The sequence below is a fragment of the Myotis daubentonii genome, chromosome 16 (genome assembly GCF_963259705.1).
Source record: "Myotis daubentonii chromosome 16, mMyoDau2.1, whole genome shotgun sequence".
Classification (NCBI taxonomy): Eukaryota; Metazoa; Chordata; class Mammalia; order Chiroptera; family Vespertilionidae; genus Myotis; species Myotis daubentonii.
In genome coordinates this window covers 34,049,358-34,077,338 of record NC_081855.1, presented here as the reverse complement: position 1 = coordinate 34,077,338, position 27,981 = coordinate 34,049,358, and the positions used below count along the sequence as shown (strand labels likewise).

Below are 27,981 nucleotides of genomic sequence, written 5' to 3'. Positions count from 1 at the left end.
CCCCGACTCCCGGGCTCTCCGGGCGGATAGAGGGTGGGGTGGGGGTGGGGTGAGAGTTGGCGATTAGTCACGAACTGCAGTCTTCACCCTCTTATAATTGTTTTCTTGCCTTTAACTCTCTCACATCCAGAAAGTACCAGTACATCACCCTGCACCCGTGCCCTAAACTCGGCTTGCAAACGCTCAAGTGGGAACGGGAGAGAGGCGGATGAGGACACAACAGGGGACCCCTAAGTGGAGTCTGCGGGGGGCGGGGAAGCGGGCGTCGGGGGAGCCGGGGACTCGCCTCCGCCGAGCGGCTCCGTGATGCAGGGCACAGTGCGCATGCGCAACGCCCGCGGCTCCAGGCGTCCCCCGCCGAGGCCCCGCCCACAGCCCGGAGTCCCCGCCTCAGGAGAGGGCGGTGGGGCGCAGGGAGCATGCGCATGGCCCGGCCGGGCGCTGGCGGAGGGGAGAAGGAGGGGTGCGCGCGGCGGACAGCCCGCAGAAGCGGAGAGCCGCGCAGGAGGACGGAGCGTCCGCCGCGAACCCGTCGGAACCGGTACGCCGCTCGCGGGCCCGGGCGGGGGGCGGACGGGCGGGACTTGGCGCCGATGCGGCTCTGGGACGTTGGCTGGTTCGGGTGGCCAGGTTCCCGGGTCCCCCGCGACCCTCGTCTCTGGAAACTTTGTACCGGCGCCCCCACCTGCTCCCAGTGGCTCTCGCATCCTCTGGGCGGCGGGAGAGGAGAGGCCCCGCGCCCTCCGCGGCGCCCCCTCCTCAGCATGCGGCCCCCGCCTCCCTGGTTCTCTGTGCGCCGCCCCGGCCGCTCCCCTCCTCGGCGGACACCCTGGCCCCGGATACTGACCCTCGGGCCCTTTCGCTAGCATCCTTGTCCGCTCCCCTCCTGACCCCTCTGCTCAGCGGCCTCGCCACGGCCTCGCCACCCCTCACCCCGCGGTCGGCGTGCGCCCGCTCCGAGCCGCGGGAGCCGACGGCGGCGTTTTGCAGCTGCCGAAGGTTTCTGGTGCACGGGTAGGAGCAGCTGGACTTTGAGCAATGCCAGGTATTCAACTTGAGCGTTTTTCGTCGCGGTGGTAAATTGGTGTGCGCGGTGCTAGCGTGTTTTATTTCTTCTAAGTGTCCTTGCTCCAGAGCGAAGTTGAGTTGTTTGTGTGTGCGGGCAGTTGCACGTCTTAAGTGGATTGTATGACTATATTTTATTTAGGTGGATGTTGCCAATGGTACCAGCCAGTGTTATGGTAACAGGGTATCCGAGAGGCAAGGGAAGTGACTTACAAATGCAGTTCTGCTGGGATTTAGTTCACACACACCCCCACCCCACCCCCCCAAAAAAAAACCTCCTTGTACTTTTTATCCTGCAGGACCTCAGGGCATTTAGCATGTATTAACTAGCAGCTGTTCATGGTAATTTTATAAGCGGGTAGGTAGAGAGCATGAGCATCCCGTTTTACAGAGGTAAAAACGGAGGAAAAGAACCAAGTCCCTATTCTTTACGAACCTTAAAGGAATATGGGCCAAGAGATTTAACTCAGAGTTTCCTGGAACCCCTAGTCTGTAAGGCCACTCAGAACATCGTCCCTGAGATTGGACAGCTCAATTGAAAATCAGAGAGGCGGGGGCCAGCCTTCAGCAACTCCATGCTCTAGGGACTCAGCTGTCACCAAGTGAAGTGACACAGGACAAGACAAAGCTGCTCTGCGTGTTTCCTGCTCCTTAAAATGAGGGGAACAAAGGTGCTGTATCCTTTGCAAAGTTGTGTGTGTCAGCAGGCTCCACCGACAAGCTGCATTTGGTGACTGTTACTTGTTGTGGGCTCATAAAGGCTCCCATTCTTGAGTTCCCTTTAGAAACGCAGGGAATGAGGCACCCACCAGCGTGAATAACCGCCTGTCTTCCGGGACACCTGAGAACTCACCGCGGGGACAGCCTGGGGCAGGGACCCCAGCCTGGGAGAGGGAGAGGGTTGCCGGGTGGAGGTAGGAATGAGCCCTGCAGCTGGCGGCCTGACACATGGGCGCTATTCCTGCCTCCAGCTCTGACTCATCTTCTGACGCTTGGGGGAGGAGAGGTAGTTGCTTGATATTTTTGGCTTTCCCCCATAAAAGGGGAGACAGTTTCCTTCATCCCAGCTCTTTTGAACGTCAGTGTTGAATTTGTTCATGCCGCGTTCTCATCTGAAATCTCTCATATTGGCTGAATGCAAGTATGACTTCTATAGCATCTTTTAATGGACTAGCATAAATGTGTATATTTATTTATATCATAAAAACTGGCCAGGTGTATAGCTCCAGGAAATCCTTTAAAATTTTAGCATAAAAACTAGCATTTTTAAATGGTGGTCTTTAGGAAGGTGTCTGGGTTTGGTGGATTCTTCTGTAATTGGGATTTTCTTTCAAGGCAAAGTGGATTAACACTTTTTCTAAATACAAGAACTACATTAATCGTTCTTTTTTTAAATTTAAATTTTTTAACTTTTGTTTTTATTTTATTTTAAAATATATTTTTATTGATTTCAGAGAGGAAGGGAGAGGGAGAGAGAAACCTCAATGATGAGAATCATTTATCGGCAGCCTCCTGCATGCCCCCTACTAGGCATGGAGCCCACAACCCAGGCATGTGCCCTTAACCGGAATCAAACCCGGGACCCTTCTGTCCTCAGGCTGTCACTCTATCCACTGAGCCAAACTGGGCAGGGCTTAATCATCCTTTATGTAAAAAAATTAAAACTTTACAGATAAGGTTAAAAGTTTCTTTTGAGCATCTTGTCCAAAAACAGCTGCTGTTTATCGGTTTATATCCTTTTAGACTTTTCTAATAAGCATTTTCATGAATGTCTTTGGACAATGTGATTTTTTAATTGAAATGAATTATTATAAAATTAACTGGTCCTGTTCATAGAGATTTGAGTTCTGTCTAGAACAGGTAGCATGTATATTAATTACAGCTGGCTGTAAAGTTTTATTAACCTGATAGAATGGCAGTATTTCTTTGGACAACTGGCAAATGACCCTCTTTTAACCAACTTCAAAGCAAGTAAATCATTAAGATCCTAGATGTTACTCTCAATTGCAGATGAAACTTTCCCTTCAGGAAAAAGTAAGTCTAGGACTACTAGTGTATTCATCTTTTCTTTGCTTATGAGGAGGCATAAAAGGGAGTGGAAAGCAGAGAGAGTTGCTAAAGCAACAGCACCTGGGTATAAACTTACAGAGCAAACAACACTTAAGGTGGTAGCTTTAGTTATTTATGACAGCTTCACTGGGGTGAACACAAAAAAAGGGAAGTGTTAATGTAGGCACAGTTTAAATCCATAATTTCAGGAGATGAGAGAGTTAAAACAAAATTCCCATAAAGAGTTTATGGGTTTTAAATGTTAGTATTTATTGAGGACATTTGCCATGCTAAAAGGTATTGTGCTGACAGGCTGATAGTAACATTCAGAGAGGAAGTGTTCTTTCCCCAGATTAGCCAGAATTGTAATGGTTCTGAATTCCTGGAAATGAACATTATAGTTATTTAACCTTTTATAAAACTGAATTGTAACACACAGCAGAGGCTATTAAACATAAATGTATAACAATTATTTTAAAGGAAACACAATAGTAACCATCTTGCAGGTCAAGAAGTACCCTCAATCCCAGTCTTTCCTCATGACTCCCTCACCCCAGAGGTAATAAGCCAGTAACTACTCTCAATTGTGTGAAAAATCACTTCTTTTCTCTTCTACAGTGTTATCCCCTAAGTATAAATCTCTAAATAGCACAGTTTCATTTTGCCTGTTTTTTTTTTTTAAATCTTGTGCAAATGGGCTCAAAGTAGGAATTCTTTTAAATTCTTTTATCAATATTGTGTGTGTTTGTATATCTACACACAGACACATTTTTTTTGTTTAAATTCTTGTAGTATTATATATTTTAAAAATTTATCCATGTTAATACCTATGATTGTAATTATTTAATATATATGTATGTGTATATATACATATATAGGGTGTCCCCCCCCAAAATATATATATACACTTTGAATAATTATAAAGGTAGTGTTTATTAAAATACATTTCATTTTCACAATTGACCTATCAGCTGTTAAAATATGTATACATTTTTTTGGACACCGTGTATATATACATATACACATAATTTTGTTTAAGTTTTTGCAGTGCTATATATTTTTCAGGCTCATCCATGTTGTTATATGTGCCTATATTCATTTTTGTCTGAACATACTGCAGGTTATTTATCCATCATCCACTGCTGATGGACATCTGAATGGTTTCTGGTCTGGGGCAGTTATGAACGGTGCTGGTCATAGGTGTGTGTATCTCCAGCTTTACCAGCTGATGCCTATTTTCCAAAGTGGTTGTACCAATTTACATTCCTCCAGTGGTGTCAGCCTGGAATTTATAATCCACTGTATTTGTTCTTTAACCACAATATGTTTGGGTATTTCTCAAAGGAATACATGTCACCTATGTGGACTGATCCCTGGCCCTTCATGTACCATTTTATTTACAAATACTTATGTTTATTGTATGGATTGGACTAACATACCACCCAAAGGTCAGAGATGGTTTTTCCACTCTTAAATGACAAATACCCAATAGAACCCTTCTTTTGATCTTAAAAACAACAACAACATATATAGTTATAGGGATATTTAAATATGCCACATGAAGTAAAAATAAAAGTGGCTAGTATCTAAAAGTCTTTTATAGATTTTTGGTGAATCCTACCTCTTGGGCTACCAGATGGCTTGACTTGCGCTGTTGAATGCTTGCCTGTGTCCAGCCCTGAATGTGCAAGCCAGCATTGCTGGCTTTAGTGTGACGTGTGTAGGATCTCAGGCCAGTGCTGTTAAAGTACCCCTGGAGGACAGGTATTCACATGCTTGTGTACATGTGCACGTCCCCCAAGAAGCACCAAGCACAGACCATGGTTTGTCCTTTCTTGGCATTTCCAAAGGAACCATGGCTTCTTTGCCACTGGAATAAATGACTCTTTTACAATCTTTAAAAGTGTACTTTTCTCCATATCTTCCTTTGTATGCGACGGAAGAGGCAGTTTAGGACTACCTCTTTTGATATAGAAAATTCCTGCTTTTTGACTAGACAGTTGCCAGGTTAACTTTGATTGGCTGTGTTTGGTGATGCTAGCTAGATTTAAAGATGGTGTGTCTGAGGGGTGGGGGGCGAGTGAGAGAGAGGATAGGGAGATGTGGAGAGGTTATGTTAGGATTGTTATTAAATTATTAAATTCAGGTATTTGTTGAGTATCTACTGTGCCTAGTATCTGCTAACAGTCTACAGCAGAATGTTCCACAATTCTATAGGTTTAGAAAATACCCTCAGGGAGATCCTTCTTCTTAGCTGGAGGGGTGATGGAAGAACAGTAGCCCAAAGAATGTAAGATTTTAAAATTTCTCTTTATTTCATTTCCTCTGTAAGGCATCTTGGAAAATGGCTAAATTGTTTTATTTTCAGTCCTTACATAGATCATTTCTTTAAAAACACATATTAAAGATCTTTTCCAGATTCTTTAAAATCATTATACTTAAAACAGACAAAAAAACAACTACTTACGTATAAGTTTAAGAAAAAACACCCAAGGGAGGATAAAAAGTGTTAGAACCTCTTAATCTGAGCAATGCGGAGAGAAATCCTGTTTGTATGCTTTGATGTGATTCTGTTAGTCTTTTTGATTTCTTTGCTCTTTAAGTTTGTAGATACACACAAAAAGACTGTTAAGCAAGAGCATGTGGCTCTGTTGACTAGTAAATATTTATGTGGCATAGAGACCTCATACTTACTCTATGATAGTGGCCCCATGAGTTTCCTATCCCCTAGTGACACCATAGCCATCCTAATGTGTTGATAGTGATGCTGGTGTAAACAAAACTGTGCTGCCAGTCACATAAAAGTACTAGAGGCCCTGTGCACCAAAATTTGTGCACTCAGGGGAGTCCCTCAGCCCGGCCTGTGCCCTCTCACAGTCCAGGACTGCTCGGGGGATGTCCAACTGATGGCTTAGTCCTGCTCCCCGGGGGGGATTGGACCTAAGCTGGCAGTCAGACACCCCTCTGGAGCCCCAGGAGCCCTTAAGGCAGTGGTTCTCAACCTGTGGGTCGCGACCCCTTTGGGGGTCAAATGACCCATTCACAGGGGTCGCCTAAGACCATCAGAAAACACATATATAAATGCATATTGTTTTTGTGATTAATCACTATGCTTTATTTATGTTCAATTTGTAACAGTGAAATTGGGGGTCACTAGAACATGAAGAACTGTATTAAAGGGTCGCGGCATTAAGAAGGTTGAGAACCACTGCCTTAAGGGATGTCTGACTAATGGAGGGAGCAGGCCCAAACTGTTAGTCGGACACCCTTAGTGCTGCTGTGGAGGCGGGAGAGGCTCCGGCCACCACCACTGCGCTAGCCAGCCATGAGCCAGCTTCTGGCTATGCAGAGCTCCCCCTGTGGGAGTGCACTGACCACCAGGGGGCAGCTCCTGCATTGAACGTCTGCCCCTTGGTGGTCAGTGCGCATCATAGTGACCGGTCATTCTTAGGGCCAATTTGCATATTACCCTTTTATTATATAGGACTATATAGGATAGCACCCAGCTCAGAGGTTGAGCATCAACCCAGGAGCCAAGAGGGCCCCAGTCCCTCGTGGAGGGGTGTGCAGGAGGCAGCTAATCGATGATCTTCCTCCCTCATTGATTTTTCTATCCCTCTCTATAAAATCAATAGAAATATATATATTTTAAAATGTTTAAATATATATATTTTAAAATGTTTGCTAGGGTGGAGGGGGTCAGTGGGGGAAAAATGGGACATTTTATTACTTTCAACAATAAAGCTAAATTTTAAAAAGTTTGCTATACAAGTGTGTCCTGTTATGCTGGGAATAGCCTCATACATTTCATGTTTATCATGCCCTTAATTGCATTATTTTCTCTTGTGCTTGATTTAATTTCATGTTGTTTTGTTCATCATGGTCCCTAATCTCATGTTGTTTTGTTCATCATTAGCAAAAGCCACTGCTAATGTTGCCAGTACGAGGTCATATCAAGTGACTAATCTAGAAACAAAATTAAAAGTGATTAAGAACTACAAAGGTGGAAAATCATTGATGGTTATACTCACAGTCAGGCATGTCCCATTCCACTATACATACTACCATCTTAAAGAAAATGATGGAAGCTGTTAAAGGATCTGCTTCATTGAAGGTAACGAGACTAACCAGTATTCCAACAAGAGCCCCTATCAGACATAGAGAAACGTCTAATGACCTGACTGAAGATCAGACACAGAAGCACATCTCTTTCAGCACCATTATGATCAGGGCCAAAACAAAGATTTTCTTTTTAATACTGAAAGTAAAAGCTTGTCTCAACTACAATGTTGAATTTACTGCTAGCTCTGGGTGGCTTAAACAATTCAAGAATCATTATTCATTACATAATATTAAAGTGAATGGTGAAGTGCATGCATGCTGATATGAAGGCAGCTTTAGAATTTGTGAAAACTAGATAAGTTGATTGTAGAAGAAAATTAATTGCCATAGCAAATATTCAACATGGATGAAACCTCCTTATTCTGGAAACTGATACTTGAAAGACTCATCCATAAGATGGTCAGGCTTCAAGGCTTTTAAGTACAAGTAACAGTCCTGCCTTGGGGACTGTTTTAGGCTACAAATTGAAATGCTTTGTGATCTAGCACAGTGAGACCCTCAGGGCCTTCAAGCATGTCAATAAGCAGACACTGTCAGTATACAGACAGGAGCAATAAGAAGTCTGGCGTGACTCAGCTCCTCTTCCAAGATGCTCTCCTGAATTGCTATGCCAGTGAAATGGCGAGGTACTCTTTGAGAATAACAATACCTTTTAAGATTTTGCTAACTGTTCATAATGTTCTCTCATTGTTGACATCCTTTTATTGGTGATTTTTATCCCAATACCAAAGTGGTGTTTCAGCCAATGGAACAAAGAGTTATAGCAGCTTTTAAGGCCTATGTGAGGAAGACCAGGCTATTGCTGCAACTGAGGAGAAACTGATGCAATTCTGGAAGGATTACAGTATCTATGACTGCATCAAGAACCTTGCTTGGGCCTTTGCTGGGTTGCTCAGTTGGTTAGGACCACCGGTTGACAATTGCTGGGTTAGAGAGTTGTCCTGATATGCCAAGGTTGTGGGTTTGCTCCCCGGTCAGAGCACATACAAGAATCAACCAGTGAATGCATAAATAAGTGAGACAACAAATTGATGTTGCTTTCTCTCTCTAAATCAATCAATTAAAAATTAAAAAAGAACCTTGCTTGGGCTTGGGGTGATGTCACCAAAGGAGTATATGAATGGCACCTGAAAGAAGACACTCAAGAGGTTTGTTCGTCCATAACTTCAGAGGATTTGCCAATGATGTGGAGGTTGTAAAAATCAACAAGGTTGTGGTTGAAATGACAGACAATTTTAACGTGGGTGTGGATGAGGATCCTAGAGGTGATTCCTGAGAATTGACTAATGAGGTGTTGTTGGAACTGAAACAGGAACACATAGCTGAAGAAAACCTCAGCAGGAGAAAAGGAAGAACCTCCAAGAAAATTCACAGTGAAGGGTTTAACCAAAGCTTTTTCAGACTTTAATAAGCTCCTTAAAGTTTGAAAACATGGACTCCCAACACCAAAAGGTTTTCATTAATAGAGAGGAATGTTCATGACATTATTTACTCACCAGCAAATATATGATCAAACCATCATGGACATATTACTGAAAAGAGTGACACCTCCTGAGGAAGAGCCTAAAGTCCTTTAGGACAGCGGTTGCCAACCAGTGGTCCGTGAGGCCCAAAAGGTTGGCGACCACTCCTTTAGGAGGTATTCCAGAAGAAGGCATCGTTATCATAGGACAGGGGTCCTCAAACTTTTTAAACGGGGCCAGTTCACTGTCCCTCAGACCGTTGGAGGGCCGGACTATAGTTTTTTAAAAAAACTATGAACAAATTCCTATGCACACTGCACATTTTTTTAAAAAATATATTTTATTGATTTTTTACAGAGAGGAAGGGAGAGAGATAGAGAGTTAGAAACATCGATGAGAGAGAAACATCGATCAGCTGCCTCCTGCACACCTCCCACCAGGGATGTGCCCGCAACCCAGGTACATGCCCTTGACTGGAATTGAACCTGGGACCCCCGAGTCCGCAGGCCGATGCTCTATACACTGAGCCAAACCGGTTTCGGCTGCACATATCTTATTTTGAAGTAAAAAAACAACGGGAACAAATACAATATTTGTATTTGCATGTGGCCCGCAGGCCGTAGTTTGAGGACCCCTGTCAATGGAGATGACAGCTCCATTTGTGTCATTGTTCCTGAAAACTTTCTAGTGGAACGAGATGTGGAAATAAGTGGAAGATGGTGACATTGATGATCCTGACCCTGTGTGGGCTAATGTGTATGTTTGTGTGTTAGTTTTTAACTAAGAAGTTTAAAAATAAAATAAAATTTAAAATAGCAAAAAGCTTATACAATAAGGATATGAAGAATATTTTTAGCCCTAACGGGTTTGGCTCAGTGGATAGAGCATTGGCCTGCAGATGGAAGGGTCCCAAGTTCGATTCCAGTCAAAGGGCATGTTACCTTGGTTGCGGGCACATCCCCAGTAGGGTGTGTACAGGAGGCAGCTGATTGATATTTCTCTCTTACCAGTGTTTCTAAGTCTCTATTCCTCTCCCTTCTTTTCTGTAAAAAAATCAATAAAATATATTTTAAAAATATTTTGATGTAGCTGTACAATGTGTTTGTGTTTTAAGCTAAGTGTCACAAAATAATTTTATAAAGTAAAAAAATTATACTAAGCTAAAAATTTCTTATTGAAGAAAAGTATTTTTAAGTTTGGTGTAGCCTAAGTGTGTAGTGTTTATAAAGTCTATGGTAGTGAAGACTTTCATGGTAAATGCCCTATACAAGTGCACCATTTTATCTTTTATACTATATTTTAACTGTACTTGTTCTATGTTAGGTATGTTTAGTTGTATTATAATTGCCTACAGCAGCGGTTGCCAACCTTTTGGAACACCGGTTGGCGACCACTGGCCTACAGTATTCAGTACAGTAACACGCTGTATAGGTGTGTAACCTAGGAACAATAGGCTATACCATATAGCGTAGGTGTGTAGTAGGCTACACCATCTAGGTTTGTGTAAACGCACTCTGATGTTTGCAAAATGATGAAATCACATAATGATACATTTCTCAGAATGTATCCCCGTTAAATGGCTCATGATTGTTATGTTTATTTTAAATTAGCCAGTGTGTTTTTTAAAATATTTTTATTGATTTTAGAGAAGGGAGAGGGATAGATAGAAACATCAATGATGAGAGAGAATCATTGATTGGCTGCCCCCTGCACGCTCACCACTGGGGACCGAACCCACAACCCAGGCATGTGCCCCTGGCCAGAATCGAACCCGGGACCCCCCAGTCTGCAGGCCGACTCTCCATCCACTGAGCCAAACCGACCAGGGCAGCGGGTGTATTTTTGACAAATGTAAAAAGGACATAGAGCCGAAACCGGTTTGGCTCAGTGGATAGAGCGTCGGCCTGCGGACTGAAGGGTCCCAGGTTCGATTCCGGTCGAGGGCATGTACCTGGGTTGCGGGCACATCCCCAGTAGATGTTCAGGAGGCAGCTGATCGATGTTTCTCTCATCATCGATGTTTCTAACTCTCTATCTCTCTCCCTTCCTCTCTGTAAAAAAATCAATAAAATATATTAAAAAAAAAAAGGACATAGAAATCTCTAATAGCCTTTAATTTGCACTGTCACACATGTTCTGTGTTTGGGGAACAGAGAACCCTTTCAGGGTTAAAGTTTGTATATAACTTCACATGATGTTTTTTTGTTAAAAATTGGAGAAGTATTCAAAGTTTTATAGAACTTCAGTTACTTGGTATAAATTTGCATCTCAAGATGTTCCAAAATGTAAATGAAATAGAACTTGTTTCATACTGGATTATATCTTAAACCTAAGTAACTAATGTATTATTTGAAAATAATTTTGAAAAATAAATCTACATTTATGGATTTTTCTCATTCCATTTATCCTTCTAGAAATTACAATAGATAATATTTTATCTTTTCCACAATAGCTTAATCTTTTTTAAAAATTATTTTACAGAGGTACTTGCTAGAAATATAAATTCCCAGGCCTTTAACCCTCCCCAACCCCCACCCCTACCCCCAAATTCTGGTTAATTAGGTCTGGGGCAGAGCCTAGGAGTCTGCATTCTAACCAGCAGCTCAAGTGATTCTCATGCAAGGGTTCTTAGGACTGCACTTTGAAAAATACTTATTTGCAATACTATGATGGCTTTATATCATAATTTCAGCCAGGGATTGGGAAACTTTTTCTGTAAAGGGCCAGGTAGTAACTATTTTAGGCTTGTGGGCCATAAAATTTCTGTTGCAATTACTTAATTCAGTTTTGTATCATGAAAACAGCCATAATTAATACATAAGAAGTGTGGCTGTGTTCCAATAAAACTTCATTCCTGAACTTAAATTTGAATTTTATACAATTTTTATGTGCCATGAAATACAGTTTATACATGGATTTTCAACTGCATAGGAGGTTGACACACCAACCCCTGTGTTATTCAAGGGCCAACTGTTCTGTTCTTCCTTTTATTTTTTAACCATTTAAAAATGTATAAACTATTTACTTAGCTCATGGACTATACAAAAAACAGATGATGAGCTAGACATGGCCCACCAGCTATTTGCAGAGTGTTTCAGAGGCTATTGCATTCTCTTAGAGCAGTGGTTCTCAACCTTCTGCCCTTTAAATACAGTTCCTCATGTTGTGACCCAACCATAAAGTTATTTTTGTTGCTACTTCATAACTGTAATGTTGCTATTGTTATGAATCGTAATGTAAATATCTGATATGCAGGATGGTCTTAGGCGACCCCTGTGAAAGGAGCTTTCCACCGCCAAAGGGGTCGCGACCCACAGGTTGAGAACTGCTGTCTTAGAGTATATAAATAATAATCTATATATATAAAAGCCTAAGCGACCTTTATGATGGAATGACTGGTCACTATGATGCGCACTGACCACCAGGGGGCAGATGTTCAAAGCAGGAGCTGCCCCCAGCCCGCAGTCCCTGATTGCCTGATCGGGCTGAGCCCCCCAGGCTGGGATGGGAAACGGGGGGTGGGTGGCAGTAGATGTGGCCCCTTTCCCAGGGGGGCCGAGGGCCGGCTCCCTCCTCAGAGCGGTGGCGAACCTCCCGGGTCCCTCCCCCTGTCCCTACCTGGACAGGCAGGCCCCAATCGCCCGGGTTGGGACAGGGAACCGGGGATGGGTGGCAGCAGACACGGGCAGTGAGGGAAGGAGGAGAGGGGGAGGCGGGGAACCACGTGGTGGCAGTGTACAGGCAGCAAGGGAAGGGGTGAGGTGGGGAGGCAGGGAACCTCATCGGCCCTGATCTCCGGCCAGGCCTAGGGACCCCACCCATGCACAAATTTTGTGCACCAGGCCTCTAGTTGGTAGTATAATCTAAAAAGAACCATATATATTTTATTTAATTTTTTTTTTCATTTATTGATTTTCGAGGGAGGAAGGGAGAGACAGAGAAAGAGAAACATCAATTTGTTCCACTTTTCTATGCATTCATTGGTTGATTCCTTTATGTGCCCGGACCAGGGATCGGACCTGCAACCTTGGTGTATGGGACAACGCTCTAACCAACTGAGCTACTCAGCCAGGGTTGTATATTATCTTATTGCATAAGATAGCTGTTTCAAGAGATAATTAAAGCCAAGGGAATAACTTTGGAACCCTCTGTGTTTTGACTCTTACTTAGTCAAAAACTTGATTCTTCCTTTTGCTGTAGTGGGGCTCAGACATACCCAGTTGCCCTCAAAATGCGATAGGTCTGCTGTTCCTCAGCATGGAAAGGGTATGTAGCTTCATCAGGTTCCTTCCATCCAACTAATGCAAGAGATCTGGTTATCTTATTCTGCTCAGGAACTCTGGTGGACAATTATAGGTGCCTTTGACTAATAAAGAAAAATGGGAAAATAGTGATGCTTTAAAAATGAAGCTAATTTGGTATAAAGTGGTCAAAAAGTTAAATTGGGCTTGAGGTATGATAAAGAAGTTCTTGTAAGGAGAAAGTTGAGACTCACTGCTTGAGTTTTAAGGATTTTAATTAATACAATGAGGCATTAAAGCATAAGATGATCAAATGGGGTCGTTTCCCTATTGAACTTTTTGTTCTTACGAACTTTATTTTAATTTATAAATTCTTTTTTGCCTTACTTACAGTAATGAGCTTTGAAGGACAGAGATCTTATGAAAAGATCTGCATTTTCTGAGATTTCATGGTCCTGCTTCTCAGAGGGCAGTAGTGACTTCAGCAATTTTGAGGCACACTTAAATCTACTTGGGTATAATTGCTGACTTTTTTTTTTTTTTAAGTACTCTGTGTCTAGGTGTTCTGACCTATATAGATGAAAGTTCACTTAACCAACAACCTATGATTCTATTGAATTTTTACCACTTGCTCCTTGACGATTTTAAAGTATCATTTATATAGGCTGTGGCACAAACTGGTTTCTAGTAATCACTAAACAAGTTTAAATGTGATTGTAGAATTAATGTTCAGATTTTAGATGAAGCACAACTAGACTGACCTTATGTTCCTTAAATTCTTTCTCTTTGCAGATTTTATTTCCTTCCCCAGTGAAATGTACATTTTGGTAGTCTTAGGTCACTTGATCTGTTATCGTCAGACTATATGATTAATCAACAGACAACTCATGGAAAGGGGTTCTGGTCCCAGTGGGGTTACTCATTTTCTATGTAGAGTCTGGGAAAGCCTGTTATCCTCCATTTACCTCCGATTCCTCATTTGGGAACCATGACAGCAGAATGATGCTGATTCATGAGAGTTTGAGCACACTCATGTGTTTTAAACAAATAGGTACTTGAGTTTGCTTCAGCAATTCCACAGGTCTGAGATGGGGCCTGAGAGTCTGCATTTCTACCAACCTTCAGGTTGATGCTGCTGGGTATTGGCTCACACTTTTTAGTAGTAAGAGTAGTAGAAGAGGGCTTGTGTTCTCCATCTGGAATCTAAAAATAAAGAGGCTCTTGAAAGACAAGAATGGCAGCATGTTTTAAATGGATTGGTGAAAAACTATGATAACATAATTATAATCTTACTAGAAGCCCGGCGCATGAAATTTGTGTGCGGGTATGGCCTGGCCTGCAATCAGGGCCATCTTCCTCAGCTGCCCGCAGCTGGTCCTTCCCCCCGCAGCCACCCACCCCCGATTCCCTGTTCGCTATTGGGTATTTGGTGCCTGTGGCCGGGGGAAGGGACAAAGAGGTCAGCTGTTCCCTCCTGCTCACTGGCCTCGCCCCCGCCACAGGTGGCCATCAGGTGATCGGAGCCTGCCGGCCGGGGAAAGGGACCAAGAGATGGTCAGTGCGCCTCATAGTGACTGGTCCATTAGTTGTTCTGGTCATTCTGCCATTAGGGTCAATTTGCATGTTACCCTTTTATTATATAGGCTAGGTTACATCCCCAAGTAAAGACAGTCTATTCAATAAATGGTGTTGGGAAAATTGGACAGATGCTGCGCAAAAAATGAAACTTGACCATCTTACACCATACACAAGAATAAACTAAAAGTGGATTAAAGACTTAAATATAAGACTTGAAACCATAAAAATCCTAGAAGAAAACATGGGCAGTAAAATCTCGGACATTTCTCGTAGCAGTTTTTTTTCTGATCTCCACAGGCAAGGCAAACAAAGGATAAAGTAAATAAATGGGACTACTAAAAAGTTTGCACAGCAAAGAAAACATTAAAAAAAATGAAGAGACAGCCACTGAATGGGAGAATATATTTACCAATATATCTGATAAGGCATTAATGTCCAAAATTTATGAACTTATACAATTCAACACCAAATAAACAGTCCAATTAAAAAAATGGGCAAAGCACCTGAATAGATACTTCTCCAAAGAGGACACACAGATGGCCAATAAACATATGAAAAGATACTCAATGTCACTAATAATTAGAAAATGCAAATTAAAACCACAGTGAGATATCACCTCACACCTGTCAAGGCTATCATCAATAAATCAACAAACAATAAGTGTTGGTGAGGGTGTGGAGAAAAGGGAACCCTTTTGTACTGTTGATGGGAATGTAGATTGGTGCAGCCAAAGTGTAAAACAGTATGGAGTTTCCTCAGAAAATTAATGAAACTGCCTAATGATCCAGTGATTCCACTCTGGGGATATATCTGAAGATACTCGAAATAATTCAAAAGAATATATGCATTCCTATGTTCACTGCAGCGTTATTTACAATAGCCAAGATTTGGAAGCAGCCCAAGTGCCCATCAGTAGATGAGTGGATAAAAAAGCTGTGGTACATGTACACAATGGATTACTTCTCGTCTGTATAAAAGAAAGAAATCTTACTTTTTGCGACAGCGTGGATGGACCTGGAGAGTATTATGCTAAGTGAAATAAGTCAGTCAGAGAAAACAGATACCATATAATTTCACTCATATATGGAATCTAATGAACAAAATAAAGTAGAAACAGACTCATAGATACAGAAAACAGACTTACAGCTGTCAGAGGAAAGGGGGTTGGGGGCTGAACAAAGGTGAATTTTGGGATTAAGCAAAAACAACAACTCGTAGACACAGACAACAAATGGTGATTACCAGAGGGAAAGGGGAGTCAGGGGAGGTAGAATAGGGTAAAGGGATAAACAGTGACTGAAAGAGACTTGACTTTGGGTGGCAAACACAATACAATATACAGATGTATCAAAGTTCTACACTTGAAACCTATGTAAATTTATTAACCAGTGTCACCCCAGTAAATTCAATAAAAAAAAATAGACACCTCCCCAGGTTAACGAGCAACTTAGTTTTTCAACACCATCAACTTTTACTTTGACCTTGCCTTCTCTGCAATCGATGGCACTCACTGTTTGCATTATTTGATTCCCTTATGTTAGTCCATCTCTTACTGTTATTCAACTGTTTTATATGAGTATCTTGTGTCATTGCTTTAATGATAAAATCCTAGCACAGGGTTATGGCTTATGTTATCTTTATACTCTGTTCTAGTTACTACTGCTGCACAGCACACTGTTCCAAAAAAGTGGTGTAAAAAAAAAAAAAGTGTAAAAACAACCATTTTCTTTTTTCTTTTCACTCACAGATTCCTATGGACTTACCATAGTGGGGATAACTTTTCTTTACTCCACAATATCTGGGGCCCTTGGTGGGAGATTTAAGACCTGGAGGTGGCTTGATTGCTGGAACCTAGAATCACCAAAGTGTCTTTATTTACATACAGGGTGGGGCAAAAGTAGGTTTACAGTTGTTCATATGGAAAATAATCTATATCTTATATAATAAAATCCTAATGAGCCTAACCAGTTTGGCTCAGTGGATAGAGCATCAGCCTGTGGACTGAAAGGTCCCAGGTTCGATTCCAGTCAAGGGCATGTATCTTGGTTGCAGGCACATCCCCAGTAGGGGGTGTGCAGGAGGCAGCTGATTGATGTTTCTCTCTCATCGATGTTTCTAACTCTATCTCTCTCCCTTACTCTCTCTGTAAAAAAAATAAAATATGTATTTTTAAAAAGTATATATCTTAAAAATAAATAAAAGCCTACTATGCTAAGTGTCCGGTTGGCCGCTCAGCTGTTCAACCAATCAAAGCACAATATGCTAATGATATGCTAAGGCGGCCTAACTGCTTGCTATGATGTGCACTGAACACCAGGGGCAGACGCTCCAACCAGTAACTAGCTTGCTGCTGGGGTCCGGCTGATCTGGATGGAGCAAGATGGACTGGATATGCCCTGGAGTCCTCCCGTGGTCCCTCAGCTGGCCAACCTTCTGTGTCCCTTTTGGCCCTGATGGGGTCCCTTGGTCTGGCCTGCACTCTCTTACAATCCGGGACCCCTCAGGGGATGTCAGAGAGCCGGTTTTGGCCCGATCCCACAGGCCAGGTCGAGGGACTCCACTGGTGCACGAATTTGTGCACCAGGCCTCTAGAGTGTGTGTGTGTGTGTGTGTGCGCGTGCGCACTTCTATATATATATACATGCACACACACACACATACACATATATATATGTAAAAGCCTAAGTGACCGGCCAACTGGCCAGTCGTTATGATGTGCACTGACCACCAGGGGGCAGATGCTCAACACAGGAGCTGCTGAGTGACAGCAACTTTGCAGAGTGCCTTCTTGCACTCTGGGACCCCTTGGGGGATGTCAGACTGCTGGTTTCAGCCCAATCCCTTCAGGCCAGGCCGAGGGACCCCCCCCCCACCAATGCACAAATCCATGCACAGGGCCTCTAGTACAAGAATAAACTGTGTTTCATGTACTCACACTTGTAAACCTATTTTTGTCACACCCTGTATTTAATAGTTGATCCTGGCTATCAGTTGGGATCTCAGCTGGGCTCTTGGCTAGAATACCCACATATGACCTATCCATGTGGTAACTTTATTGAGTTTCTTTGGGCTTCCTTATAGTACGGCAGCTTAGTTTCAAGAGCAAGTCCCAGGAGAACAGGTAGAATAGTCTTCATAGTGACATTTCTATTGTACTTTTTTGGTTGAGTTGGTCAAATTGTAAGAGTGTCATGTGGGATGGGAGATACCTGGTGGTCTTTAGCAAATACATTCTTCCACAGTCCCCAACAACACTTAAAACAGTGTTGAACACACGTCATGAACTCAGTAAATATGATTGTGAGTGACAAGTTAAATACCCAGGTGGATGAGGATGAAATTTAAAAAATTCGGTTCCAGATATGAACAGATTACCCCATTATACCCAAACAAATATATACCTTCGCCTTTTATAGTTTCTTCTCTTTATTCTCTCATTCTATTTTCAGCATGGGAATCTATGAATTTATCATGTGGAACTAAACTTGTTAAGGTCTTTGCATCTATGTTGCTCTTAGCAGAGGTGGGGAACGTCTGGCCTGCCAAATTATTTGGTCTGGCCCTGCCAAGGCGTTATGGGAGTTTGGTATAGCGGGCTGATGTTTACGTTGATAATTTTGTATGGCCTGCAAATGATGTTATAAATACCCAAATGGCCCTTGGCAGAAAAAGGTTCCCCACCCCTGCTCTATTGGCATGTTTTTTTCCTGTCATCAAGTGGGCTGCCCACATCCTCCTTTGGGCCATGATGTGTTCTCTATCCAGCAACTGGCTAGTGTCTGATAGATTCAGTTAATGGGCTGGTGATCCACATGAGCACACTGAGATGTGCAGCCACGTTATGACTATATAAGCAGTTATTTTAAAGCTGTGTGTCACACTGGGGAATATCTGTGGCCAAACCAAAATGCAGACTCTCAGACTTGAACTTTATGTGTATTTATCCTCATCCCATGACACCATCATATCAGTTAATTTATGTGGTAGGAGACGCAAAATCAACCCCGCCTCCAAATGTGTAAGATGTTCAAGTATATTAGTCAAGTTTTCTAGATGACTGAGAACAATTTATGAATAATTTTATTTCACTTTAAAAATAAAACTCAAATGTTGTTGTATTATTTTCCTTGGTGAAAGATTGCCACACTTTGTTTTTTGTTTGTAAGAGTGAGTATATTTTTCCCCCCAATAGAACACAATGAAAATTAATGAGGGAACTAGTATTTACTTATGGCAATGTGAGCTAAAACGCTTCTATTTTTAAAAGGGTGACTTTTAAGTTTTTTAAAGAACTAAACATTTACTCTTATGGAGAAAATGTCGTCCTGGCTAGTGTGGCTTGGTTGAGCATTGTCCTGTGCCCCAGGAGGTTGTTGGTTTGATTCGTGTTTGTGTTCGAGGGCTTGTTCCCTGGCAGGGGGTGTGCAGGAGGTAGCTGGTTGCTGTTCTCTCTCCCTTCCTCTTTTCTAAAAATCAAACTATTAAAAAAGAGAGAAAATGCAATTACATAGGTTTTCAATTATAAAATAACATTGTAGGCCTCCAGCATACTAGTATACTGGGACCCTCTGAAATTCCAAAAGCTAAAACTATTTTAATCAGGTCATTTTACACAATCTTCTCTAGCTCCGTTGTAGCTGTTTTCTGCTTATTCAACATGAGGCAAAATTTCAGTGGATAGAATTTCACATTTTTAACTGCAGGTTCTAGTGGTTGTCAAGATTTTTTTTTTTTTTTAAAGGAGAAGTAGCCTCTGTGGTACTGGGATGGATGCTCCAAATAGACTGTGACTCCTGGCAGCGATTCCAAGTCTATTCTAGGTGTGGACGCCAGTGTTAACATGAGGCTGGTGCCCACATCCCAGGAGCTCTCCATTGCAGGGAGTAGTTAATAGTTTGAGATTTCAGGCCCAGTGGGCAAATACTAATTCATTTTGTTTAGCACTTTGATGCTTATTATTCAGAGACCCGCAATCATCTCTGATGAGACAAATTGCTTATAACTTGTAAAGGAAATACCTTCTCTGGGTTTGGTTTAGGACAGTTCCTTTTTTTCTTTCATCCCAACCCACCCTTTTCCCCTAGCCAAAAAGGGCATTTTTCCCTGAAGAAATGCAGCTGTCAGAGCAACTTGGAAGGGCTGAGTTGAACACCATGGACAGCGATGTGGATTCCTTGGCTCTCTCTCTGGCCATCCTCAACCCAGAGACTAGTGTGCTGCAGTGGGAGTGGCATGTTCATTCAGAGCACCTTGCAATCTTTGACCCTTCAAATGTGGGTCAAACTTTACTCTCCTAATATTCTTTTTCTGTCTCCCAGTACACATTCACTAAGTTGATTTTTACACAGCTGTGATGTAATACCCATATTTTCTTTTATTCTTTATGATCAGAATCTGCCAGCCCTAGAACTGAGCAACACTTCTTGTGCCTACCTGGGACTTCTTGCTGAGGTCCCTCTGCTATCAGGAGGGCTTTGTGTCCTGAATGGTGTACCAGTTTGTGGCAATATTTTTCTATTATGGGCAATAAGAAAATGGAACAGCTCAGCTGCTATAGGCTGTCTTTTCTTTTTTTAAAATATATTTTATTGATTTTTTTACAGAGAGGAAGGGAGAGGGATAGAGAGTTAGAAACGTCGATGAGAGAGAGACATCGATCAGCTGCCTCCTGCACACCTCCTACTGGGGAGGTGCCCGCAACCAAGATATATGCCCTTGACCGGAATCAAACCTGGGACCTTTCAGTCTGCAGGCCAGCGTTCTATCCACTGAGCCAAGCCGGTTAGGGCTAGGCTGTCTTTTCTGTAAGTAGCATTTAAATATGTTCTTTGTAGGCAGATCCAAGACCTCTTTCATGCTTTGAAGGCACTGGTTGGTAATGTCAGAGTGCTGTAAGGCAGGTGATGAGAATGGAACCCCCCTCCCCTCGGTCACACAGAGAAGCAGTGTGTGTGTAGGATTGAGCTAGGAGCCTGGACACCTTGGATCTCTTCCTGGTTCAGTCACTTATGTGCCCCAAATTGAAACCATCTCATCCTTTCTGAACCTCGTTATTTTCTGATCTGTAAAAGGGGTCAGGAGTGTTTGTTGGAGGAGCAACTGTGGTGTCTGTGCCCTCTGGCAGACGTCGTTTTTCGGAACCTTGGACCCAGCTTTGGCATTTTAAGCAGATTTGTTGGCATGAGACTGACTAGCAGCAGCAGTCATGTCTGTCTCACTTGGCTTCTTCCCTGAGAACTCACAATCTGTTTTCTTTCCCCTGTAGCACCCAGTACCCTACCACTGCCCAACCAACGAGGGTTAACAGAATACTAGGCTTCTGACCCACCCATTACTTATCCTTGGCCCCTGATGAAGACTTTTCTGCTGAAAAGGCCAGGGAGCCCGGGACCCCTGCCTCAGGGAGGCAAGTGGCCTCACAAACAGAATGATTATTTGGGAGACTGAGTCCCTCTTAGACAGTCACTACATAACCTGATTGGAAATTTGATTAGCATCTTCCAGATTTTACACATTGAGCAGGGAGTTATCACCAGCATGAGAGCCTGATTTTGTGTTTATTATACAGTGACTTTGCTTTTTTAAACTATCAGGATTCTGCCAGGGAAAGACTTGGAAGTGGCGACACTGTGCTCTGCTACAGGACAGGATGTTCCAATAATGTAAAAGTTCCGCACGTTTCCATCTAACACCCACCCCGAGAATCTATGTGACTACTTCCTTATTCTCCCTCATAATACAACTGCACCTATCTCCATGTACCCCTGTATCAGATGTGGGCCCCCAAAGAGGGGTGTAACCTGGGGTGAGGTAGCTCCCTTCAGACAAGGGCAGTTTCTGGGGAGGGACTTGTCATCTCTCAGCATCAACACTCTGAGTGCCTCAGTCCTGAAGGGGCAATCTGGGTGGCACACCACAGCACCCACCTCCGCAGTGAACCTAAACCGGCTGCAGCAGCATCACCTGGGAAATGTATCAGCTTTAATGGCCTAAAATCAACTCAGTTTCCTTTAGTAGGTGAACAAACCATGGTATATCTGCCTATACCAAGGAAAGGACTGTTGATATATCCAACAACATGGGCAGTGTGGCTTAGATGGTTGGAGCGTTGTCCCATATAGTGAAAAGGTCCTGGGTTCGATTCCCTGTCAGGGCTTGTGCAGGAGGCAGCCAATCAATGTTACTCTCTCTAAAATCAATGAAAGCCTGTCCTCGGTGATGATTTAAAAAAAAAAGTACACTTAGTGAAAATCAGAATTCCCCTATTCCCCCAAGAACACTACCCTATGTTCTATGATTTCATTGTATAAAAATGTAGAAAATGCAAATTGTAGTGACAGAAAAGATCACTGGTTGCTAGGGAATGGGCTAGAAGATGAGGGAGGGATGTATTATAAAGGAGCATGAGGAAATTTTGGGGGGTGATGGATATATTTCCAGGTCATGTTGTCTCGAGTGTATGCATATGTTAAAGCTCACCAAATTGTACACTTACTGATCAAGTTGTACACCAGTTATGACTCAAGAACTGTAAAAATTTAAGTGTGATCATTACTTGGGGAAAGGCAGAGGGACAGGTACTCATTAGTCACATAAATGAATAAATAAGAAGGGCCAACATGGAATTCCAGGGGGAATTCTTTTCTTTTTTTTGGAATATATTTTATTGATTTTCTTAGAGGAAGGGAGAGGGATAGAGAGTTAGAAACATCGATCAGCTGCCTCCTGCACACTCCCTACTGGGGATATGCCTGCAACCAAGGTACATGTCCTTGACCGGAATCGAACCCGGGACCCTTCAGTCCGAAGGCCGATGCTCTATCCACTGAGCCAAACCGGCCAAGGCTAGGGGGAATTCTTTTAAACTTTCTGATTGGCCACATGCTTGCCTCCTTGTGTTTCTGCAGATCTAATTTATATCCACTGTGATCAGCTCTCTCATAACTTGCCAGATCCAGACCCAGGATTCCGAGTAACCAGACCCCTCCCAAGTGAGTAGCCCAGCACTACCTCTGTCTATAGAACGAGGGATATTCTTGTCCAACTGAAATAACTCCAGGCATCTCTACAATACCCTGGGGGGAGGTCAGCACCCTTCCCAGTGGACACAGACTGTAAAGCAGGGGTCCTCAAACTTTTTAAACAGGGGGCCAGTTCACTGTCCCTCAGACCGGTGGAGGGCCGGACTATAGTTTAAAAAATAAACTATGAACAAATTCCTATGCACGCAGCGGCGGCAAAAACACCCAGTGGGCTGTAGTTTGAGGACCCCTGCTAAAGCAACGTGCATTTGAAATGAGAGGAATGAAATGAGAGGAATTGATGTCTAAAATTCCAGGAAACCAAGAGTGTCGTTTTCTATTGTTACTAATATATAGAACTTATGTAATACTGAATGTCTTATAGTAAGTAAACACTGTGCTAATGAGTATATATATACATATATCTTTAAATACTAAATTCATTTTAATCCAACACATCTGAAGCCAGTGAGATTCACCTTTTAGCTTAGACTTGGCTGAGGAAGGTGAAGCTATTTAACCAAACCCAGGGGCTCAGGTCAGCTAAAATGCTTATTAGCTTAGACAAATGATTTTTTAGACCATGGTTTTCAAATTACCTGGGATTATTTCCATAGAAATACCATAGCACAAATTGCAAAGTATTCAGATGCCATAAATATGAAAGGAGGAACTGTTTTTAAATAGTAAAGGGCTAAAGTGACCATATGTCTTGGATTTTCTGTAACTGATCCAATTCAGTATCTTTTTAGTCCACAAAGGCAGTTCATTGAATATATTACCTAATGTGGTATCATAAGATCTCTATGTCTAGAATTAGACATGAAGGTAGGCAACAGTATCTGAAAGAACATGGCTATAGGAGGGGTCAGAATTTCTGATTTCTTCCTAATTACCAAGAAACTCTCTTCAATAAAAGCAAGACCCTGCAAGATTACTGGTTCAGGAATCAGCTGGGGATGTTTCTGTCTTTCAGTTTCCTAAAATAGGATATTTCCATTTAATGCCCTTTTTAAAAAACAATCGCCAGAGTGCTGAGTTTTACATAAATTTTACATATTGGTATCTTAGGCTACTTTTTCTAACTGATAATCCATAGATGATTTGCATCCTCGAAAGAACATACTCTATTAGAGAAAACAACCATTTCTAATCCTTTTACCTTCTCATTCCACAAGTATGCAGAAGGCTGTGATGAATCAATAGCATATAAAATACTGACAAGTACCTGTATTTTGCAGGAAGGAGACTATAATTTCGGATTCCCTGGTGGAGGAAAACAAAACGCTCTGGTCTTGCTTCCAATGATGCAAGTGTGACTGTCAGTGTCTTCATGAGCTCCAGAGGTCACAGCACACTACCACGGACTCTCATGGCCCCTCGGATGATTGCTGAGGGGGACATAGGAGGCATCGCTCAAATCACCTCCTCTCTCTTCCTGGGCAGAGGCAGTGTGGCCTCCAACCGGCATCTCCTCCAGGCTCGTGGCATCACCTGCATTGTTAATGCTACGATTGAGATACCCAATTTCAACTGGCCCCAATTTGAATATGTTAAAGTGCCTCTGGCTGACATGCCTCATGCCCCCATTGGACTATACTTTGACACCGTGGCTGACAAGATCCATAGTGTGAGCAGGAAGCATGGGGCCACTTTGGTGCACTGTGCAGCAGGGGTGAGCCGCTCAGCCACTCTCTGCATTGCTTACCTGATGAAATTCCACAGTGTGTGCCTGCTGGAGGCGTACAACTGGGTGAAAGCCCGGAGGCCTGTGATCAGGCCCAATGTAGGCTTCTGGAGGCAGCTGATAGACTACGAGCGCCAGCTTTTTGGGAAGTCGACAGTTAAAATGGTACAGACACCTTATGGCATAGTTCCAGACGTTTATGAGAAAGAGTCCCGACACCTGATGCCTTACTGGGGGATTTAATGCCACCAAAGCCTGCATCAGCAGCCCCTCAAGCAGTACCAGCATCTGCTACACAGTGTCTACTCCCTTCTTCACCTTTCTTTTCAAATGGTTGATTTTTTGGTTCTCCCTGAAGTGTTCAAGTTTATTTTAAGAGGTAGGGAGGAGAGGAGGAACATAAGGGGAATGCATACATTGCTAATAACATTTTTAAAAATAACATTTTGGAATAGTGTTTATGAAAACCTTTAACTAGCTTTTAATCATTTTTAATAATTTGAACAGTTTAATAAACTGGTTCTGCTCTATCTTGAATCCCATGCCTTTTGGCATCATGACAGGTGCAAGAGAAGCTCAGTGCAAAAATCACTTTGAGTCCGTTTAGCTAATCCTCTAGAGACAAGCTTTGCCTAAGGCGACTGACCACACAAGTGTTTAGGGAAGATTGATACCGGCTTCAGTCTCTACTGGATTAGCCCTCCTTAGCCCTCCTCTTTCCTTCCCTCTTTATTATTTAGTAACTTTGTAAGGTAAAAAGAAAACACCTTTATTATTTAGCTGTTAAGTAATTATAACAAACTCTGCAAACACCCTCTTGGAATCAATGTGTCCCAGACTATATTATTTTTAATAAACCTGTCTGCTTAACATATTAGAATATTTACCAAGAACAATTTTAGGGTGTGTGTGTGTTGAATGGAAGAAAGATGCTCTCCAATAATTGTTATCATATGGCTTCTGTGACAATAATGAACATTACTGAAAATAGACATCCAGCTGAATCATGTCAACATTTCACATCCTGGCAGATATCATTTACAGTGCTGGAACTAAAAAATAGCATAGCTAAGTGTACACTCTGACAAAAGGCAATTTTTAGTTGTCTCTTGGTAACTTTAAGTGCACCAAAGCAGTGAATTCTCCATCAAACAATTTGGTTTTTCACAAAAGGTGTGCCTTTGCTTGACTATTAACAAATGCCCTAAACCAAAACTTAATACAAGTGTTAAGCAAATAACAACAGCTTCCTGAACTGGCCCTAATAAATCTGACAACTCATCAGAGAGTTGTAGGTTAAGTAGTAATTATTCCATGTTCCTGGGAAGCCACTGGGCATTACCAGGTTGTCTTATTTTTAGACAGGGGAGCCACTTGTCACTGCTCTTTTTTACTGATTTGCTAGATAGGCTGTAGCTAGCTTATCTGTGGAATAATTTCCTAGAGTTTTGGTCTATTTTGGTAAGAAGCCATGAATATAATGCCAGTGGCTGCATATTTATATAAATGGTTATCTTCCAAATTTTACCTGTTCTGGGGTTTCCATTTAAATTCTACCTTTTCTTGTTTCATATCACTTGCCCACTCTAACAATCACATACATCATTGTCTAAATAAATAGAAATATTCAAAAAAAGCTAATAGTTTCTCTATGGGAAATCAGAGGAACCATAAATGCTACATCAGCACATAATCAAAATCAATCAAAAGAACAACAAAACAATACTATGGCTATGGAGGCCATGGCTACTTTAGTATGAAGGCAAACTAAGTCTAGTAGTCTCTAGATAAAGGTCCAAAATAATCATACTATAGTAAGAAAATATTTAGTGATGTGTTCTTGGTAACTAAGGAAAATTTCCTGCAGAAATCCTGGCAAACACCACCACTGTGATAACTAAGAGCATTCTTAGCCCTAGGCAAGTTTAACACCTTTCTAATCTAAATGTCAGAGTTTCTTAGGACCAGCTAATAAAGTGTATAACCTACAAGATGTTAGGGGAATTTTTGTAGTGATCCCCAGTGCAGGGCAAACAGTTCAAATGTCTAACATCAAGACCCTATAATTTTCAAAGCTTAAGAACATGAGTCATTAAAAGGCAAGTAGAAGGCATCTTTAAACAACAAAAAGTACGTATATGTACACAAAGTACTCAATTTAAAATACTCAACCTATGTAGAGTGCCATGGGAAAAATAAAGAATGGATAATATCCTAATGTACCCACTTCTACCTTAAGCATATCGAGACAAAAATTACACTTTGCCATAAAATTTTTAAAGGCAAAATACAATAAAAAAGCTTATTTCACCTCTCAAGCAGTGGGGTGAAGCTGTCGGCACAATACACAGTATGGAAATAAGTAACCTTGGTTACTGTTTCCAGGGACACTGGGCTCTTGGCTAACGAGCTGAGGTGAAGCTGAATGCAATGTTGAGTCATTTCAATAAATGCATAAATCAACACAATGGTATTCCACACTCCCCAAATCCTGGTGGTATCTAATAATAAACATTTCTACTATTAAACAGATATGAAAGTAATGAATACTTTTCATAGCAAAGGCTTTTTGTTGGTGTTTTGCTGTATTTTCCTCCAGCATTTCCCATGGAGTGACTAAACCTACCATACTTAGTAAAGTCAGTAGTAGTTATACATAGAATTTTATCTGAGGCATTCTGGAATATACCTGGGAATGGGAACCAATCTAGTTAGCATACTTTAAAACATGTTACTGATATAGGCCACTGTGAAAAGAATCCATACAGCATTTTCAAAAAGAAGTCTCAGCAATGTAAATTCTGTCAAACTGGGTGATATTCTTATAGCAAAGGTAGATTTTGTTATGGAATGTACAAAACCAATCAGAAGCCTGCTTGAATTTGGGTGCTATCTGAAACCCTGGGGCTGCTTAGGCTGAATTGGAACACAGAAGCCTCAGGAAAAGCCTGCTACAAACCGGTCCGCGTGTGTCGTTACTGGCACTCCACTAGCCCCATGAGGGCAAAGACTCCAGAGGTAGTAACAATTCCCAGACAGCTGTCTCAGTCCTTAGCTGGAGATGGCATCAACTTCAGCAAATGAGAAAAACAGACTTACCTCATCAACACTTCTCTGCATTCTGGTGCACAGCAAGGTAAAAGCAGAAGCCTCCTCGACTGCTGTTCATGGAAATGTTCTGTACCTTTTCTGGAGAGGACGGAGGTAAAGATGTAAGATGAAACAAAACAATTCCTCAAGTTCTGCCCTGAGAAGGGAAAGTAATCTAGTTAATTATGTAAAGCAGCAATTGGCAAAACCGAATTTTTCAGTTACAAATAAAAACTAAGATTAGGTCAGACAGCATAAGTCAGACAAAGTGAAACATAAAAGATTCAAAATCTCTTCATAAAGCACATAATTAACACCTCAGAAATGTGTCCTAGATTGACATGTTCTTCCTAGGAATGACAGTCCTAACCACTTGGCTTTCCCCCGACTTGATGCATTTATTTCAGTGGCAAAGGCAATCCCTACAATAACGTGAGCTTTTTCCTTCTAAAATTCAGTGCTGTTTTTGAATAACTTTCTTCCACTACTACTAAGTTCCGTTACCTTTACCATAAATGCATATCACATTTGCCTCTCAAGGCCAGGAATTCCACCTTCTAACCCTGAATTTTCAGGTCTCTCACGTAGATCCTGCGAAGTCAGGCAGTACTGGTACATACTGGACAGACCCCTGCAAAAAGATTTCATTCAGCTGCGTTTCCAAA

The 27,981-nt window shown here is 42.1% G+C and overlaps 1 protein-coding gene across 9 annotated transcripts; it reads left to right on the top strand.

The window, feature by feature from the left end:
• The first annotated feature begins 56 nt into the window (after positions 1 to 56).
• On the top strand, positions 57 to 26,976 carry DUSP14 (dual specificity phosphatase 14). 9 transcript variants are annotated; one of them, XM_059669690.1, is made up of 4 exons: positions 57 to 541; positions 16,266 to 16,415; positions 22,426 to 22,509; positions 23,718 to 23,854. In XM_059669690.1, the coding sequence occupies exons 1-4, from the start codon at positions 307 to 309 to the stop codon at positions 23,732 to 23,734; spliced, it is 486 nt and encodes a 161-aa protein (XP_059525673.1). In that variant the 5' UTR covers positions 57 to 306; the 3' UTR covers positions 23,735 to 23,854. The 9 variants fall into 9 exon arrangements, with proteins under 9 accessions (XP_059525673.1, XP_059525674.1, XP_059525672.1 ...); XM_059669691.1 differs by having other exon boundaries at positions 23,781 to 23,846; XM_059669689.1 differs by lacking the exons at positions 16,266 to 16,415; positions 22,426 to 22,509; positions 23,718 to 23,854 and adding exons at positions 19,628 to 19,791; positions 19,910 to 20,924.
• Positions 26,977 to 27,981: the final 1,005 nt, after the last annotated feature.

Excerpts from the sequence above, each read along its gene's own strand:
- DUSP14 (XM_059669684.1), top strand. The coding sequence starts at position 23,873 with ATGAGCTCCAGAGGTCACAGCACACTACCACGGACTCTCATGGCCCCT.